General features: G+C 53.1%; 2 protein-coding genes and 1 long non-coding RNA gene across 3 annotated transcripts in view; 1 reads left to right on the top strand and 2 right to left on the bottom strand.

The window, feature by feature from the left end:
- Positions 1 to 9,711, bottom strand: part of SPG7 (SPG7 matrix AAA peptidase subunit, paraplegin) — a 29,658-nt gene extending 19,947 nt beyond the window's left edge. The window contains exons 1-5 of the mRNA XM_042821260.1: positions 9,604 to 9,711; positions 7,673 to 7,775; positions 6,699 to 6,788; positions 1,711 to 1,961; positions 572 to 711 (exon numbers count right to left, since the gene is read on the bottom strand). Of these exons, the coding sequence (XP_042677194.1) occupies positions 572 to 711; positions 1,711 to 1,961; positions 6,699 to 6,788; positions 7,673 to 7,775; positions 9,604 to 9,696 (677 nt within the window). The 5' untranslated portion in view covers positions 9,697 to 9,711. The remainder of the gene's footprint in view (positions 1 to 571; positions 712 to 1,710; positions 1,962 to 6,698; positions 6,789 to 7,672; positions 7,776 to 9,603) is intronic.
- A 4,319-nt stretch (positions 9,712 to 14,030) lies between these two features.
- LOC122161694 lies at positions 14,031 to 16,074 on the bottom strand. The gene is made up of 2 exons (XR_006169251.1): positions 15,983 to 16,074; positions 14,031 to 15,821 (listed from the first exon to the last, which is right to left on the bottom strand). It is a non-coding gene; the product is annotated as an uncharacterized LOC122161694 (long non-coding RNA).
- Positions 16,075 to 16,988: 914 nt separating this feature from the next.
- Positions 16,989 to 18,332, top strand: part of ANKRD11 (ankyrin repeat domain 11) — an 80,440-nt gene continuing 79,096 nt past the window's right edge. Inside the window, exon 1 of the mRNA XM_042821259.1 lies at positions 16,989 to 17,074. The gene's annotated coding sequence lies outside the window, so the exon portion shown is untranslated. The remainder of the gene's footprint in view (positions 17,075 to 18,332) is intronic.

Below are 18,332 nucleotides of genomic sequence, written 5' to 3'. Positions count from 1 at the left end.
TCTTAGCAGCAGAGCTGCTCTGCTCAGTATGCTGCTCACAGCAGGAGCCAGCACCAGCACAGGCTGTCCTCTGAGCCACGGCCATTTGGGGAACAGGCCCAAACTGGGTGTTTGTTTTTGCAGACTGAACCACCGCTGCAGGCCGTCCTCAAGGCGTTTAAATGGGGGAAGGCTGACTGCACCACCACCATTCAGCAGGGTCTGACAGCACACTGGTTGAGTCAGGATTCCTATCTCACAGGACCCATTACTGCACTCCAATAACGGATTATAAAGACAAAAAGGTGCCCTGCTATGCAAGAATACAAAGCAGCTGACAGGCTTTCCTCAGAGCTGCTGACGCTGAGCTGAAACATTTTGGTCTGTTACATGCTGTGGTTCCACACACCTCCTTGGGACTCTCAGTTCTGAAACGTTACAGCACAACTAGGGCACTTCTGAAAGACCTGCTCCAAACAGGGACCACTTCTTTTGCTTTCTATTTACATAACGTTCAGTTGGAAGGAACTTTGCAAGTGAGGGATGTTGTTGCCAACATAAAATAAACAGTAAGCATGATATCAGCTCGTACTTTCCATAAAAGCCGGGGTGTTTGTAGGAAACAGGGATTCTCTCTCTCTCATCAATATTCAGCTCGTCCTCCGCAGCTCTCAGCTTCTCTTCAAACTTGTCAATGTTTGCCACTCGCATGGTGTACAGCAGGGTAACGTTCTGGAGACATGCAAGGAGAAGCAGCATGAGGACAGCGTGAGCGTGCTATAAGGACAACCACCAGCAGAAGGGGTGCACAGCATGGCCGAGCCAGACAGTCAGCATCGTTACGTCCTTCGTTGGCCACACCAATGAAATAATGGGCAGATAACAAACAGAGGGACTCCAAGGGAAGTCGGGGACAAGGCCAGTCTCTGCAGCCCCTTAGACCTCGCCTTCTGTGCTTTCCTGAGTCTCAGCTCTGTAGGAACAAGGGGACATCGTGTCTTCGTGGGCAAGCTGCAGGATGGAGTTAGCATTCCAAACCCAATTACAGGGCTATCTTTGGGCCCAGCCAAAAATTCGTAATACATCTGGAAAACTACATCATTGAGAAGGAGGCATTTTGGATGTTGTTCCTTCCTATGTCTCGCTCAGAAATTAATTTCATCCAGCAGCTTGCAAACGGATCATAAAAATCACTGAGCTAAGCGAGGTGAACCAAGGAACAATATTTGAATCTCTGAAGTTAGTTTGTATTGATTCTTGGCGGCTGCCCTGCAAAGTTACACAAGATGTGAATAAGCTTTGCTCTTTTCCACCACTTTAGCAGATTTAAGAAGGAAGTCTGCACTTCCTTCTTGATTTGACAGAGCACCCGAACCTAAAATCCAAACAGGAGAAAAAAAAATTAAACTAGATCTAGGAACAAGACCTTGACTCCTTTCGATGAAGCAGGCAGAGCTGGTGAGAAAGAACTGGGGAATTTCTCCAGCTTTTTAAACATCCATAACATTTCCTTCAGGTCACTGTCAATTACTCTTACAGTTTAAATTCCAGGTTGGTAGGAGTAACAGAACCCCCTGAGCTTCACGCAAAAGAAAGAGGAAAAGTGAGGAAAGAGCCAATTTACCTGCTAGAGTTTTATAACCATTTACTAACTCAGTTCTTTTTCTCTCAGATCACCTCAGATCTAAGACAATCCGCGACCATCCATTGCAATGGCAGAAAGTCACTCACCACTTGTCCACGCGGAGTGCCTCCCGGGTGCAGGTAGATCTCCACAATATCGCTCTCTGGAACCACTTCGATCCTCTGGACCTCCCCCTTTGACAGCATCTCACTGATGAAGTAATTCCAGGAGATGCTGGTCCCTTCTCTGTTCTCGCTGACCGTGAATCGAAACAGCAGCACTATTAAAGTAATGATGAGCAGAGCCCGCAGGCGTTCAAGGTGCATCTGATTTTCCCTTCTCCTGCGCTTCTCTTCCTCTTCAGGGAAAAAAAAATAAAATTAAATCAAAGAAAAATTTCCACACGTCAGCGCAGAGCTTTCCGTGCAGCAGAGGGGCAGTGCTGTACAGAGATGAGTGCAGCAGTACCCTGGAAGCACCGTGCCCAGAGGCAGCACCTGACTTGCACCACACACAGGCCATTTTTCAGCTCAGTTGTGTGATTTGCTCAAGGTCACACAGTGAGCCAGGTTTTTGGCTTACATTACACTTGCAGCCCTTTCTGCCTTCCCAGGGCCAAGGCTGTACGCACGGGCAGCAGCGGGGCAGAAGCCTGGCTATAAGAGCACACTCAGTTATAAACCTAGCAGCCACCTGCAAAGAGGCAAATTTTGCACCCCACTGGCCAGCAATAACCTGGGTGCACCACACTGCTGCTTTCCAACCCAGTCTGTTTTACCACAGCTACATGCAGCTGTGCCCCGTGCCCCCAAAGCCACGCAGTGAGGCACTGCCTACACAGACTGCAGACAATGGAGAATTGCCTCTTAAGTGCAGCCTTGGGAAGAGGAGGAACCAAAACCAAACACCAGCGAGGCAAAAAAGCCCACTGCTTTCAAATTTCAGCACGTCTGAAGACTCAGCAATCTTGCAGCTCCCTGTTTTTAGGCAGCCCAACCCTGCTGCAGGGCACTTTGGATGGTCACAGTCCTCCATACCTGTCACAACCCCACCACTGCCATTCTGCCCTGAAATGAAGGACTACCTCACTTCCCCAGCCTATTACAGACGTGGACCAAATAAAGCCATCAGACCTTTCTTGTTACAAATTATGACTACAGCTCAGTTCTGAGTACCACCCTTCTGCTCTGCCTAGCCCTGTTTGCTGTTCTTAGTCCTGTTCCATAGCTACTAGAAAAATATTAGGGCAGAATAAAACCAGCCTTAGCAGCACTGCTCAATGATGCAGCACAGCACTGCAAGGTATAACTGCTTCCAGCTGCACTCCTGATCTGCTGGCACCCTGCATCACAAGACCAACAACAGTTTTACTACTTAAGAAAATATCCGCATTTGCAGTAAATCTGAACCAGCACAGGAGAAGCAACGTGCAATTTATCCAGGGGCTGAAACAGGCTACAAATCAATCTCATTACCTTAACAGAACAGCACATTCTCCCCCTCGCTGTATGACTGCACTCTTACACAGGCCTGGTAACTCTCCACACTGCGGGTCTGTATCACTTTAACATTAGATTGGTATTTAAACGTGAGATGCGTTCCTGCGCCTCTCCTGCACAACTGACCTGATGACACGAGAGGAAGGGATGGTTTACACCCAGGGTTTGCCCCCACAGCCTTTTTCAGCTCCCAGCACTTTGGTGGTGCACACGAAAAGGCACAATTCCTGGCAGTGCTGCTCAATGCCAGCAGCCAGCTAGTGCTTCCCACGTTAAGATGACGACCGATCTCTCTTCCTACAGATAGGTGAAGCTCTCAATAGATATCATTTACTGCTCATTCTTGATTCGCAGTTTAAAGCCGACAGCAACACAGCATACAAAGCACCGTTCTGCTCCCAGAAATAAATTAATTCTGTGCCACTGGTCTGCAGGCACATCTGCCTGCTGCAGCTCAGATGGGATTTATTTGCCAGCTCCTAACAAACGCTGCGACACCGGCATTTATCACTGAGCACCAATCAGAGCCCACACAGGGCACGACAAAACCAAGGGACAAACATATGACCCAGGCAGCCGCTAAAAAAAGCACTGTGCCCTTCAGATGCACAGCATCATTTTTCAGCCCTGCTCCACGTCCAACAGGAAAGCTTCGCTCCTAAATAGAAACAGTGCTGCTTTTCAGATAAGGTTGTGATTCCAAAACACAAGCTCAGACACCGCGTCCAGCCCATCCGCCCCCTTCTTTAATGCCTTCTGCTCACCTGTGCGTTATCTGCTAGATCCAGCTTTGTGAGAACACTGCAATTAATAAGAAAACCCTGCAGGTTGACACCCAGCACAGTTTGATGAAAGAAAATTAAAATACAGCATGGTAGAGGCCTCAGTGTGGGCACTGTCCTCAACTACTGGGCAAGTTGTAAATAAAAGGGTTTTAAAAGAAAACTGCAGAGAAATAAGTGCAGACATGAAGAAAGTCTGTCTATGGCTGTGCAAACTCCTTGAAGATCTCAGCACCAGCTGTGGCTAAAGCACTTCTCTGTACTGAGTTTCAGATGGGATGCAAACAAACACGTTCTAAGGCACAGACAGCTGAGGATGCTGTCACTACAGAGAGAACTGCTGGGCACCTCACACCTCAACGCTCAGATGTTCAACCCACCGCTGAGTCGTCTCAGAAATGCCTGGAAAGCTACAAGACGATGCAAAGCTTTCTTCTACCCTGCATTTAATTAAGAACAAAATTAATCTATCTCTTAGTTTATGCAAAATGTGACCGTCTTTACAGGGCAACATTCACACATTGCACCATAAGCCTCCCCACCACAACACCCAGCAAATGAGAACCAGGCACTGGATGTGACACTCACCAGCAACAGCTGTGGGAACTCTTCCAGCTCTTCAGTCTCTGAGAGCCTCCACGAAGCAATGATTTGCCATTAACCCCAGATCTGAACTCTCTGATTAAAATCTTGCAAGGGCTGCACTGACAGTTTGAAGAGTTCTTTTTAATAATTACTGCAGAGACGAACATTCCCCTGGAGACATGGGGTAGCATTCCACCTCCCAAAGTCAAGCTATCCATTAATCACAGGAGAAAAGAGGCCACAGAACGCAGCATGTTACTGTTTACTAATTTGACCAGCCGCGGTCCTTCAGGCGCTGCGCACACCGCCAGCCTGGGTGGTCTCACTAACGAGAAGCACTAACGAGAAGCGCCCCAGCTCTGTGTCACACTTCTCCAACGAGGACTGTGCCACACTGCACTCGTGTCCCCGTGCACCCAACCAATGTCACACGGCCCCACTGACGAAGCCGCAGCTCTGGGCTTCGAGAGACGGCGTGCAACGGCACGGGTCAGGCTGAAGGCATCAGCCTCTCACTGCTTCCACTTCACACGTCAGTTCATTCGAGAGGATTCTACCACTGTGTTTAAGGGCAACGAGGGAGAAGCCAAGCTACTGCATAACCTGGTGATAGCCAGGTAAAACTCTGCAGCACAACGTGTGGGAGCGTGACGTCCCTTCCAATGTGCAGCAGATGTCTGGTGCTCCATCTACACAAGGCTTACCCCAGCTCAGGACAAAGCAGCACACAGACATCCAACAAGTCTCAGGCAGCATCAGCCCCTGCAAGCATCACTAAAGCCACAGAAGGAAGAAAACACTCAGGACTTTCACAGAATCACAGAATTGTAGGGGTTGGAAGGGACCTCCAGAGATCATCGAGTCCAACCCCCTGCCAAAGCAGGTTCCCTACAGCAGGTCGCACAGGTCGGCATCCAGGCAGGTCTTGAACATCTCCAGAGAAGGAGACTCCACCACCTCCCTGCAAACACTTTAATGCTCCTGCAAACACTACTGACAAGACACAAGGACGAGGCCTTCATCTGCACAACTTCTGACACCTTTCTTAAAAAAATAAACGAATAAAAGTAAACTCAGCTGTGGGACTTCCAGCTAAAAACTGCACCACAGAGTCTGAAAACAGCTAAACTCAGATCCTAGAAGCCTTGTAAGCACTTTGATTCTTGGGAGGATAGAGGGAAAGCGAATGCGTTCACAAACGAGCAGAGGATTTTCCTTACAGAATTGGAAAAGAAGAGTCAAGTTACACTTTTGAAATGGAATGCACAGCTGTTGTCAATCCACAAATAGGAAAAGATTGCCAACAACGCCGCTGCTCAAAAGGGACGCCCACAAATCAGCTCCAATTTGAAAAGTCTTTGGGGAGAACCCACTGGTATGAGACAAGTGGTAGAAGACACAGGGATCAAAACACTGGGCCTGGTGGAAGTCCTGCAAGGCCTTTGTCCAGAACCCAGGTGCTATTTCACACCCCTGCTCCTTCTTAGTGCCATTTCATTGGCCTCTCTCCTCCCCGCAATAGCTCCAGGTGCACAGAGGGCACATCACACCCCTTGACTTCTCCATGGAACCTGGCATGCCACACAGCTCCATAGGTTTCAGGACACGATTAGGGAGATGCCATCAATTTTCAGCATATCCTTTATGCCGGGACACCTGGGGATTAGACAGTGCAAGATATGCAACAGCAACCCAAAGCAAACAACAGCCCAGTGTCCAGGAACACCTGCTTTAGGAAAAGAAAAAGTCTGAGCAAGTGCCCCTAGTAACACAGCTAAGAACTCTCTAAGCAATCTGTTGTTAAATTCGAGCTCTGTACACCTCTGGAAGCCAACACATCCACAAAGAAGGAAAACAGAACAAGAGATTCCAGCTTCAATTCACGTTAACATTCAGCTCCTCGTTCAGTCAGTGCTCCGCACCAAAACCTCCAGACTGAAACTCTGCAAATCCCATTCCCTTCTGTAAAGTGGCAAAATTAAAGCAAAAAATCCAAATCAATGACACTATTTGCATAGAATGCAAAGTGGCACCTTTCACAAATCAGTTCCGCAGCCTGCGTTAGCATTCCAGCAGCTAAGACAGTGCACCCCTTCACACTTCCTCTTAGCCACAGGAACAAATCTGCAGTGCCCAGAGATAAGCATTACCATCACCCTCCCATGCTGCCCACTTTTATCCCTCACAGCAGATTCAGTGTCATTAAACATGCTTTTGGCACATACATACCCTCCTCCTCCTTTGGAGATTTCTTTTTGAATCCTCCATTCTTATGGTTACTCCTTTGGCAGCTTGAAGTAGTGAAATAGTAAGTGCTACCTGCAGGCAAGCAGAGTTACACAGTCACCACCACAGACCTCAGGTGACAGAGAGAGGTGGACCAAGGGCAGCAGAAACACAGGAGCTCCAAGTGCACAGAAATCCAAGTTCCACACCCACCCAAGAGCACAGCTTCGTCTGCGTGCCAAGAAAATGAGACAGCCTCGTAAGAGGGAGCAATGGGAGGGACAGACTCCTCCAGTTTCCTTATATAACGCATACTTCTCAACAATCCAACTGAAGACACGAGTTTGTTCAGACATGATTTTAGTACGGCAAAGAAAATCATCTGGAGAAACGTGTCCAGTACTGGAACATTCAAACACTCCCCAAGGCACAGCTGGAGTTAACTGGTACGGTCAGTTAAAAGCAGCCTCGTGCTGGAGCTGGAAACGCATGCTAAAGGAAACCTGGAGTGCTGGAGTTAAAGGCAGGTTTCTCAGAACGTGCTGCTGGGATTCTCTAATAAAAGCCAAGAAATCATGGCAACAAACGATCAAACTCAGAGTAGCTGCTACAGAACAATGAAGTGAAAGCTTTGTTGCCAAGAAAACACAAAAAAAATAAGAGAAGCAGAGCAACTGATTTAAGGACGATAGCTTCTATTTCTCACAGTGAATGATATTTTCCTCTTAGGCTTTGCTAATGAGACACAGGAAGATTCTCCAGTTTGAAGTCTGCTGCTTTTAAATGACTAAGGACTGCAGTGCTTACTGCATCACACCGAGCTCCTTGTGGAAAGGTGCCACTGTTCCTCTCTGCCACCAAACAACAAGCCAGAACACTGATCTCAAAGCCAAGAACAGCACAGCTGGATTTCAGCTTGAGGAATGACAAGGAAGGAAATTTCTCCTCCACCTGTACAGTTGCTCTTCAGGACTCACCCAAGAGATTCCAAAGCCTGGCTGGATCTCGAATGAGGCGCTGTTTCAGTAGGACTCCACCCAGACCTCGACACGTGGGAGAAAGTGTTTGTGACAGAAGGCCCTGAAGAGGAAGATTGAAAAAAAAAAAAAAAAGACAGCTATTGGAAAAGTACTGTGACTGCTTACCATCCCCAGATCCCATGAGACAAAGACTTCTGAACATGAAAATACTGCGGGTAAGTCACAGGGCCGGCAGCTGGAAGCCCAAATGTTATTCCTGGTTGTGCTATGAACTTGCCATGGGACTGTGAAGATGTTGTTTACAATCCAGTTTAAAGAAAGCACTGCTATAAATACAAACATATACTCGAGACACTTGAAAACTGCGACCGTGTTCCTTGCTGTAGCTGTGCTCTAAACTCTGTAGAGACAGGTGGGAAATCAACTCCTCAGACGCAGTACAACCCCATAGCAGAAAACCTTAAGCATTACTACATTGTAGCCCTGTCCACAACTGTAACACAACTGTAACACAACTGTTTTCCCCACGGGAATTCAGCAGCAAGCTTACAGCTTAAACCCGCATTTAAGGGCAATTTCACAGCATCTGAAAGTTGACACGAACTAATACCTTGAGTAAACACAAGTCTTCCCCCTTCTCAGCTGTAGGACTCCCTCTATGGCACAGAGGCAAGCTGCTGTGCAGCAAACCAGACAGCAGCAACTAAGTTAAAATCCCTCACCTTTTCCTCACCTGCTAGGCAGCAACACAACTGCTGTTGTGTTGGCAACGGTGCTTTTTGGGATGGAGCAGTGTGGGCTAATTTAAATTGACCACAGAACTGAGGCAGCTGGAAAGCCTGGCATGATGCATTCAGCAACCCCACAACTGTTCTTCTTCCGCTGCCTACTTGGGCTGCCTGTGCTTGATCCCTGCACTGAAGCACAGAGCATTGGGTCCTGCAGGAGGCCTAGCTCGTAGAATCACAGAACGGCTTGGCTCAGAAGGGAGCTTACAGGTCACCTTGTTCCAACCTCCTGCTTGGGCTGCTGGGATGCCCAGGCAGTGAATTAATCTCAAAGAGTGCTGAAATCAGGGCATCAGGCTCCACAGCTGAATTGCTTCACACAAGATATACCAATCTGGCTTTTCTGTGCAATTTTCCAATCTGCAGACCTAAAATTTTGGGACCCAGGATTGAAACGTATCGAATTAAGATACATTTGCTTTGAATGACATTCACTGACACGGATATCTTCAGAATCGTTTAATTTCCCATACCCTTTACTGAGGATTTAGAGAAAAAAAATCGCCTCTCCCAGCTAGTAATTAGCATTACAACAGTTCCACACACCGCGGAACGGGAGAAAGCCTCCCAGGCACTCCTAGCAGCCAGCAGCCGCGCAGGGACTGCAGGAGCGCAGCTTCAGAGGGCACTCGGTGACACGGCGAGGCACCGGAGCCGGCTGTGCAGGGATGTCCGACCGCCAAGGCTCTGAGCGCAGACGGAGCTGTGGCGTCCATGTTGCAGGGGAGTCGGACAGACGGCCTTTAAAGGTCGCCTCATAAGGATTCTATGATTGAGCGACTTGCTCTGAGGCAGCCAAAGCCCTCTCCCAATTCTCTACCCACCGCTCTCTGTGCTGTAAAACGAACGAGTGAAGACGGCGGAACCGCGAACGGAAAGCGGCCTTTTCTCTCGCTGTCAGACAGGCGCCGTGCTGCGGAGCGGGGCTCGACGGGCCCCGAAGGCCGCGCAGCTCCGGCCCCGCTCAGCTCCCCGGGCCGAGAGCCTCTGATCAACGCCAGCCTCGGCGACGGCCCGGCGGCAGACCGCGCAGCGTATGCATAACTCGTACGGACGGCAGCCCTGTGCGACGGGCGCTGAATAGAAACAAAATAAAGCCGCGAACCGCCGCTCCCCAGGCCGCCCGCCCAGCCCCGTTACCTGCGGGCCCCGGGGCCGAGGCCGGGCCCACGCCGCGGGGTTAGCCCGCCAGCCGCAGCGGCCCCGCAGCAGCAGGAACCGAAGCAGCGCCATGTCCCACTCCCGGGAGGAGGCGGCAGCCAGAGAGCGCCGAGGGAGCGCCGCGCCGGGAGCCGCAGGCCTCAGCGGGGACGGAAGCGGGCGGCGAAGGGCGGGCGGCCATCTTGGGGCCGGGCGGGCCGCGCTGCCATGCCGCAAGATGGCGGACGCGGGGGGCGGCGCCGCGCGGTTACCGCGGCAACGGGGAGCGGCGGGCCGGGGAGAGGAAAGCGGAGCGAGGCCGTGCCGTCGCCGAGGGAGATCCCCGCTGACCGCCCCGCGTACCGCGCCGGTCGGGTGCCCTCAGCCCCGCTGCCACGCGAGCCTCCTGCTGCGCTGGGATGCTGCAGGTCCGATCTCCGCAAACACCGGCTGCCTCCGACGGGCCTCCCTGCAGGAAGACGCATTTCTTCTTTGCTGTGTTTCTCCTGGTTTCTGCAGTTTCTGCCCCCCCCCCGCCCCTCGGCTCTGCCGGCTCGCCCATCTGACGTGTGTCAGGCATTCTGGAAGTGCAGATTGCAGGGCTACGTAAAACAGTAATAAATAATTATCTGTGTGGAGGATCTCTTCCTTCCCAGCAGGTCCGAATTAGCATCCTCTTTCTAGAAGAGTCTCTCAGGACGTTAATTGTCATCTGCCCCCTGGGATGTATCCAAGCAAACCTTCCACCGGCAAGGTCTATTAGCATGTTAATGTCCCCCTCACTCCTGGAAGTGTCTCTGTATCACTGGCTTAATCGTCAAACAGCTTAATTTACAGACACAAAATTAAACCGGTTGCAATTAATCCATAGGGGCTGGCCATAGCTGGCAGTGTGGCTGGGGACACCGCTCCATGGAGCCTGGCACGGCCGGCAGGCTGAGCCGCTCCATGGCCACGTTGCTGCCCACCTTGGCTCCGGGCTCTCCTGACACTTTTGCTGCCCGCAGAGAGGCTCACCAGCACACCACGCAAAACCCATGGCTGGCTCCTTTGAGGCTGCGAGGAGCCCGGGTCCGACACGGCACAAAGCCGATGGCGAGATGGGTGCTGCAGAGCTGTGGCTGCCCTGAGGTGGCCCTCAGGCTGGGGAATGATAGCAGGGCGTGTGCTGTGCCAGCCTACGCTGCCTTCTTTGCTGGGTGCCTGACAGAGGGGGGTGTCACATCTCCACCTGCCACGCAGAGGGATTCTCGCTGGGAGGTCATTTACACTTCAGCTATGTTTGAAGGAGGAAATAGCTTGTTCAAAAATGCTGACTGATGGGGAAGGCTCCTTCTAGCACAGGCTGTGCAGACGGAGCAGAGACGAGTGAGAATTCCAGTAGGAAAACATGGGATGCAGCAACCACAGCAAAGTGCACCAGGAACAAGGGGCTGTGGGTCCCAGCACCTCACTACCTCAGCTTCGCTCAAGACGTGTCACAATATGCTTCTACTGATTCTGTGATTAGACCTGTTGCTAGTTAAGCCTGTCTATTTTTAAGAGTTGCATCATTAAAATAGAATTACAGCCCAATTATAAGTGAAGCTGTGCAGTTTGCATAGACAGGACAGTCCTGCCTTCTGCCATGCTGACCCAACAGGGTGCCAAACGGGTTTTGTTATGCCTGCCTTATGCTTTTGCTGCAGTCTCAGTGCAGGCAAACTTGCACCCATTTAATTAAGCAAGGTACTGAGAGCTGAATGGGTCCCAGCTCCAGCACAGACCATCACCTAGCTGAGCCTAGGTGGCTCACTGACTGCAGCAACCCGCATTTCAGGTCTGTGGGGCTCAGTCTGGGACCTTCTCAGCCAGAAGACGCCGGCCTGGATGTGACAGACCTGCAAGGACTGGTTATTTTCAGACATACCACATAGCTGGAGTTGACGCAATTCCTATTCCTCTTTCACACTGTGCCTCAAAGGCAAGCAGATGATGAGCCACCAGGAAGGGGGTGCTGGGGTCCTTGCCTTGCTCGTGCCAACGCAAAGCCGTGCCAGGAAGGAGAGAGGCGAGAAGTTTTGCTCCGTGTGCAGCCAGCGATCACCATGGCTGCACTGCGACTCCTGCGTGGGTGGCTCAGGCTGCGCTGTGCATGGGAAGGCAAGTGCTGTCCTCCCTGCGTGTGAGAGATGACCTTGGGAAAGGTGGCTTCAGTCACTGTCCTTGAGCTGGCAATATGCTCCTCTGGGAGTAAGCCAATATTCTGAGAAGACAGATATAACCTGATCCAGGCTTGGCCTCGCTGGGATGTGCTCCAGCCATGACATCACTCGGTAATGCTGCGTGTGTTTACTACTGGGGGAAGGTGCGGGATTGGAGTCTGAAATCCCTGCTTTATCTCCTGAGTAGGTTAGGAAGAAAAAGCAGCATTAGCAGTCCCATCCGTGCATTTTTTAAGGCCAAGAGAAATCAGTTTCCAACTCAGCCTTTCAGCTCTGCTATGCTGGAAATCTCACATCTCCTGTTTTCATGCTCCCCATGAGACAGCCTTGCCACCCTTGCTCTATCCACAAGCCTCAGGAAGCTCCCGCAGGACCCCATCCACCCACAGACTCATCTCAAAGCAGCACTTTGCAAACTGAGTGAATGGATACCTGGAATCAGGTGTCCCACTGCACCGCCGCAGCCCTGACATCAATAATGAATCAAAGGATTAAATGTAGAGCTGAAGCAGACAGAAGGTAAATTCGGACTTTTAAAAAGACGTGGCATTGCTCTGTTACCCAAATCCCTGTCACACTGCCAGGTGCTCTTAGGAGAATTCTTGGTGGATGACTGAGGTGGCTGCTCCCCTTTAACACAGCAAGGCCAGGTACCCAGGGAAGCCTTAGGCTCGGTAAGGAAGGGCATGCTTAAAAGACCACGACTGCCCCTTGAGCACAGTGAAACTCCTGACCAAGGAAAGATCTCTTTAGCAGATAGCCTTTTTATTTGAGCCAGTCCCAAACTATTGCACCTATTCCTCCAGGAACAGTCTGGGATCTCTGCAAGTGTTAGTGTTTCCTGGTGCTGTTGCCAGACGTTGCCACTGTTTCCCTGTGTGCTCCTCTCATCGTGCATGGGAGAGCATGGCACTGAAACTGCTCCTTTCTGTGGGCACCAGGGCATGCCAGCCCCACAGCCGGGCAGCCACAGGCTTTGGGCACGACTGGGACACACCGCTGAGCTACAAGCTTTTATATCTGAGCCACTTCTGAATAGCAGACAGTTTAACTTTAAGACAGGTAGGTGACAGATGGCTATAGGCAGGGGATCAGAGGGAATCAGTGGTACAGCAGCAGAGACTGAACCGTGTGTCAGGACAGCTGCCAGTGACGGCTTATGAACTGCTAGGAAAGGCAAGAAGGAGCAGTGCTCTGACAGAGGGATTCGGGTACCTCTCAGCTTGGCTTGCAGGGGTAGAGCAGGAGGAGAGGAGTAGCTTGTTTGTAACTCGGAGGCCACGAGCGAGCAGATTGCTCCATGGGAATGCACTCCCCGGAGAGCTGCTGAAGCACACGGCGCTCGGAAGCCCAGGCATCCATCTGTGTGCAGGAGGGGGCTGAAGTCAGCTCCAAACCCGCAGACAGGAAGTCAGTAAGCTCCAAGCGAGCAACTGTCACTGTGCACTGCTCAAATCCGGGAGCAAACTAGAAACCTAAAGCCTGTCATTAGGAATCATAAAAACAGTAATTAGAGCAGGACTGTCACAAGTTCACACCCAAAACATCAATACAAGGCATTTACCCAGCAGCGGGGGACCACTACCCTTGGAAAGCATCCTCTGCTAGGCACGCTCCACCTTGCATTCACATAGGCATGAGGTCTTGCAGGGAGCCATGTACACAGACTTCTTAGCCATTAAAACATCCTGAAGCCTAGAGGGGTCAAAAAATGCCACTCCCTGCACAGGTGAAGCACAGGAGCTGAATCAGCTTCTGCCCTATCCTGGATCCCTGTGGGTTCCTGAGGCTTCCCAGGGCTGGGACTGCTGGCTGCAGTACACTGGACTGAGGAGTGAAACCTCCAGGAGGAGGCTCATTCAAGTGAGCTGTTGCACGAGTGCAGCCTTATGGTTTGACTGCATCTCGCAGAGCTGTGAGCAACCACGTCATTACAAAGCAGGCGTGAGCCAGCTTTTTATTTCTTAATGGCAGCCCAGGCAGAAAGGCCTTGTTTGAAGTGGGGGTGTTCTTTAACAAAAGGAACATACAGATGGCTTGAAAGTAGTTATATCTAAGAAAAGTGAGATGGTGTGCAGTTGGGGAGCTTTGTGCTGCAGCACCAGGAGCATCAGCAGTATTTGCTGGCTTCCCACAGGGCCGCGTTTCTGAGTGGTTTGCCTTGTTTGCCAAGACCATTTCTCTTCAAAATGTTAATAGGTGAAACATGAGCCACGCTTAAAGTTCTTCTAATCAAAGTCCTTCTGAAGCTTTATTCTCTCGGCTTCTTTGATGTTGGCATTTGACTGGTCACACAGCATTCAGCCCTGATGTTTGACTGGGGCAGTCATAATTCACACTGTACAACTTACTAAATACAGATGCCCATCTTTGCCTGCTGATGGGAGCTGAATCAACAGGGAATTGCACCCACACTAACACCAAACAGGTATTTTTGCCCTTATGGTTGAGATAATGGTTCCTTCCATTAGAAGGCAGTCGCTGTAGAGCTGAAGTAGTTAGAGGAGCATGGCTACCCCGAAGTTGCAAAAGCAGTCGAGCGGCTGACGCCGATGCTGGGCAGGGTTAGACAAGGAAAGAGCAGCAGAGCTAGGACCAAAGGATCACTGTGCTCCTTCCCCAGAGTTACTGTCCTTTCAGCTTGCTGTTGCAGGCAGAACTAGGTCTGAAAGCACATTCCCCAAGTGCCCTAATTTCTCTGCCTTCATGCAGCGTTCCCTTTCCTCCTCAGCACCAGAATATTTGTTTCATTGTAGGATTTGACAGCTCACAACCCTCAGTGAAGGATAAAAGTACTCATCAATCAACGATAGCTTTTCCTCTGAAGTATTCTAATTACGTTGCAGAGAGCAAAAGCCAGTCTAGGGTTAACAAAAGCAGGCAGGTTGAAGAGCCTCATCCCAGAAGTCTCACCTAGAAAAACAGGAGAACAACCGCCAGACAAAATGACTCCTCCCCGTACTCCTGCTGTTAGCTTTCTATCACAAAGAACTTCTAACATCCCTCCCTGAAATAGGTTGATAGTCCACGCTGCTGTGTTCAAATAAAAAAGGTCAGGATGACACAGAAAGGCTTTACCTTCCTCCCCAGCGCTGGATCTTTGACCTGGATGACATTCAAGGCTGTCAAGGAAGCAGTTACAACCAACTATATTTAGGAAATGAAAAAGCATATTTCCCCTCTAATCTACTAACTCAGAGGCACCAGAGAAGCAGACACTTGTTTGCAGTGAAGCGTGATGAGCAGCCTAATGAAAGGGAGGACAAGAAAAAACAAAACCACCTTGCTTTTGACTAGTTTAGTAGGTCTTATGGAGGAGGAAGATGGGTAGAGATAAAGAAGACTAGGCCGAAGTGGAACACAGGACCAGCTTAACAGGCTCAGAATAAATCTCTCCTGCTGTTATTTAACAGCAGTTGGACACGTGCTCCTCTACCAGCCCTTCATTGCTTCCGAGCCCAGCTGAGCTCTGCTGGGGGCTGCTGGCACCCAGGCCACCCTCAGCATACGAGGGCAATCCTGTGGCTGCCGGGTGTGTGACATGGAGTGGAACTGCAAATGCCAAGAAAGCACTTGCAATTGTGGGCCACGCTCTGGGAAGATGAGATTAAAAAAACAGAACCAGAACGATTTCTGATGAGGTCACTGGTAGAAACTATTTGAGAGCTGCTGCCTCGGGGGTTCCCCATCCTCAGTAACCAAAACAAAACACGGTGCTGCAGCTGCAGGCAGCTCCCACCCACACCAGGCACCTCTGCCACCCCGCTGGGAGGGGAGCTGCGCACGTGCACTCTTTTTACTTGCTGTGAAGATCTACACCATAAACAGGCTTCTTCCTGGGGGGTGCTGGAGTGTTTATCTTGACAACACAAAGGGGCTCCAGTGCTGCATTTCTGCTACATCTGGTGGAACAATCAGGCTTCGCACAGCAAGCAGAAAGGCTGTGCCGAGCTCAGCAGCTGCCTTTGGGTAACAGCACCTAGCAGTACTGCTGGCGTTCCCTCAGCTCAGACTCTACAGATAGAAACAGAGGGGCGTCGTGATGAGATACAGCAGCAGTTCAGGGCAGTGCGGCGGCCAGGCGGGACGAAAGGCACCAGCAGTGTTTACTCAGGCACAGGAACTGAGCCGTCACGTGGCTGCCTGCCTTCACCACCAAGCATACGTGCACTTACTATGGCTGCTTTCCCCAGCCCAGTGGGACAAAGGCAGGAGGCTCGTCCAGGCAACAACGAATGTCCTCGCTTGGAGAGCCGAACAGTTTGGTTATTCAGAAGAGAGCCTGTTAATAAAAACAGAACAAAAGCCTCCGGGTATTTCACAATGATGATGTGGAATTGGAGAGGAAAAGCAGAGAGCAGCACGGGGACGAGCAGCGCGGCCTGGAGCGGGCGGCCTAAGCTGGGGCTGTCTGCAGGGCACCGAAGCCGGGCTCTATCAGCAGGCTGCACTAACCCTGAGGCCGGGGGACCTCGCTGACCTCAGCCTGAGCCGCAACCAGGAAAGAACGCCAGCTGCTGCCGGGGAGCCAGCACGGCAGCTGCGGGATTCGCCACCAGGACTTTCTAGCCAACTGAAAGAACTGAAAGCCTGGTGAAAGCCGAGGGAAGCGACGAGTAACAGAGCTGTCGAGGGGAAGGAGGCTCGGGAGCGCGGCCCGGCCCCGCACGCAGCACGACAGGCCCAGCGGCCCCGGCGGCGCTACGCCAGGCTCTGCCCGAGCCCCGCCCCCCGCCCTGCGCTGCGGCCACAGGCCCCGCCCCGGAAGCGCCCCCTCCGCGAGCTCCCGCCAATGAGCCGCCGCGCCGCCGGGACACGTCAACCAATGGAGGCCGCCGCCCGAGCCGCCCTCGGCCCTGCCTCCCGGCTCCCGTCAGCCCCTGCGTGGCGGAGAGGTTTATGGGTGCGGGGGGCGCCACGGTGCCGCGTTTTCCATGCCCCCCTCCCGCGGCGGCGCGCTGACGTCACGGCGGCGCTGGTCGCTCCGGCCAATGGGACGCGCCGACGCGGCGGACCAGTGAGCGGCGGCGTCTCGGCGGTGGTGAGGAGCGGGCGGGCGGCAGCGCTGCGAGCCGTGAGCCGGAGCCGAAGGCCGAGCGCGGCGGGGCCATGGAGCGCGGGGCCAGGAGGGGCAGCCCGCGCCCCCTGCAGTAGCCCCGCGCCAGCCGCGCCCTCCCATTCCCCCCCGCCGCCTCCTCTATGCGGCGGGGCCGGCGGAGCCGCAGGCCTCGCTCCTCCGCGAGGCGGCCCTCGGCCCTCTGAGCCTGGTAAGGAGAAAGGGCGACGGGCGCTGCGCGGGAGGGGGGGGCGGCCGGCCGGCCGGGGGCTGCGGAGCGGAGCGGGGGAACAATGCCGAGCGGAACGGCGGCTTCCGCTTCCCGTGCCGTGAGCCCGCGGGCAGCGCGGCGGTGGCCGCGCTCCGTCCGTCCGTCGGACGCGAGCGGCCTTTGTGCGCCGTGCGGCGTCGGTGCCCCGGAGCGAAGGCCGGGGAAAAAAGAGGGGAAATACGCGGAAAAATAGGAAAAAAAAAAATCCTCGCAGCCCGGCCTGAAACCCCCCGGCGTTGGGCGGCGCGGCCGGGGGCTGCGGGGTGCGTCGGACCCCCGCCCTCTGCCCTGAGCCGGCACCGCGGCTGTGCGGGGCGACGGGGCGGCCGCCGTGGGATCCGGTTGCAGCCCCCCCCCGACCCCGGTCTGTCCTCATGGCGATGCGGGGCGCGGAGCTGCGTGTGCGGGCACCGAGCGGTGGTTCCTTGTGGTGCGGTGCGGCTTTATGGCGTCTCTCCGTCTTTTTTTCCTTTTTTTTTTTTTTTTTTTTTTTCCGGGGGCTGAAAACGTTCCTCGCAAAGGGAAAATGAGATGATCCCCAGCGCGTGTTTTGCTACGTGCTTTTGTGCGTGCTCTGCCCTCAACATCTGATCCGGTTCACTTAAAGAAACTCGGTGGTTTCACAAGGCAGCCGGGTGCTCCATAAGCACTGCAGCACGTCTGCCCGACGGCACAGCGCGGAGCTCCAGCTGCTCGTGGGACGTGCAGCCCGACCCGTGCCGACTTCCCGTCTCGGTGGGGAAGTTCTCTGCTGTGCACCGCCGAGCCCTGCGAGCGGTTTTCCTGCGGCGGAAGCTTGCAGGCAGCGGCCCCGAGTTGTGCCCCAGCCCCGGCACGGAGCTGTGCCTGGCCGCTCCCACCCAGGTGTGCTGGGTGCCGTGGAGCCGAGCTCTCCCTTGTGGGGATGCTCTGGGTTTTTCCTCTCTGGCTGCAGGAGAGCCCTCCGGCCCCCGGGAGCCGTGCAGGGCTTGCTGGGGCTCATCCTGCCCGCAACCCGCTGCAGGGGGCTGTGAGCCTGCGGCGCTGGGCTGGCTGGGGCTTGCGTCGACTCCGTGGTGGCTGAGCGAGCGCTGAGGCTCCGCTCTGCAAAATGCACAGCAGCTCGGAGCTGGGTGAGCAGCAGCCTTGTGTGCCGTGCCCCCCATTCCCAGCTCCTTTGGGGTTGTGAGCCCTGCCTGCTGGGAGCTGGGGAGGCGGA

The sequence above is a fragment of the Centrocercus urophasianus genome, unplaced genomic scaffold (assembly GCF_019232065.1).
Source record: "Centrocercus urophasianus isolate 14NV4802_14NV808 unplaced genomic scaffold, USGS_Curo_1.0 seq_2, whole genome shotgun sequence".
Taxonomy (NCBI): domain Eukaryota; kingdom Metazoa; phylum Chordata; class Aves; order Galliformes; family Phasianidae; genus Centrocercus; species Centrocercus urophasianus.
The sequence above is the reverse complement of the archived record's forward strand: the minus strand, read 5'-3'. Positions and strand labels throughout refer to the sequence as shown.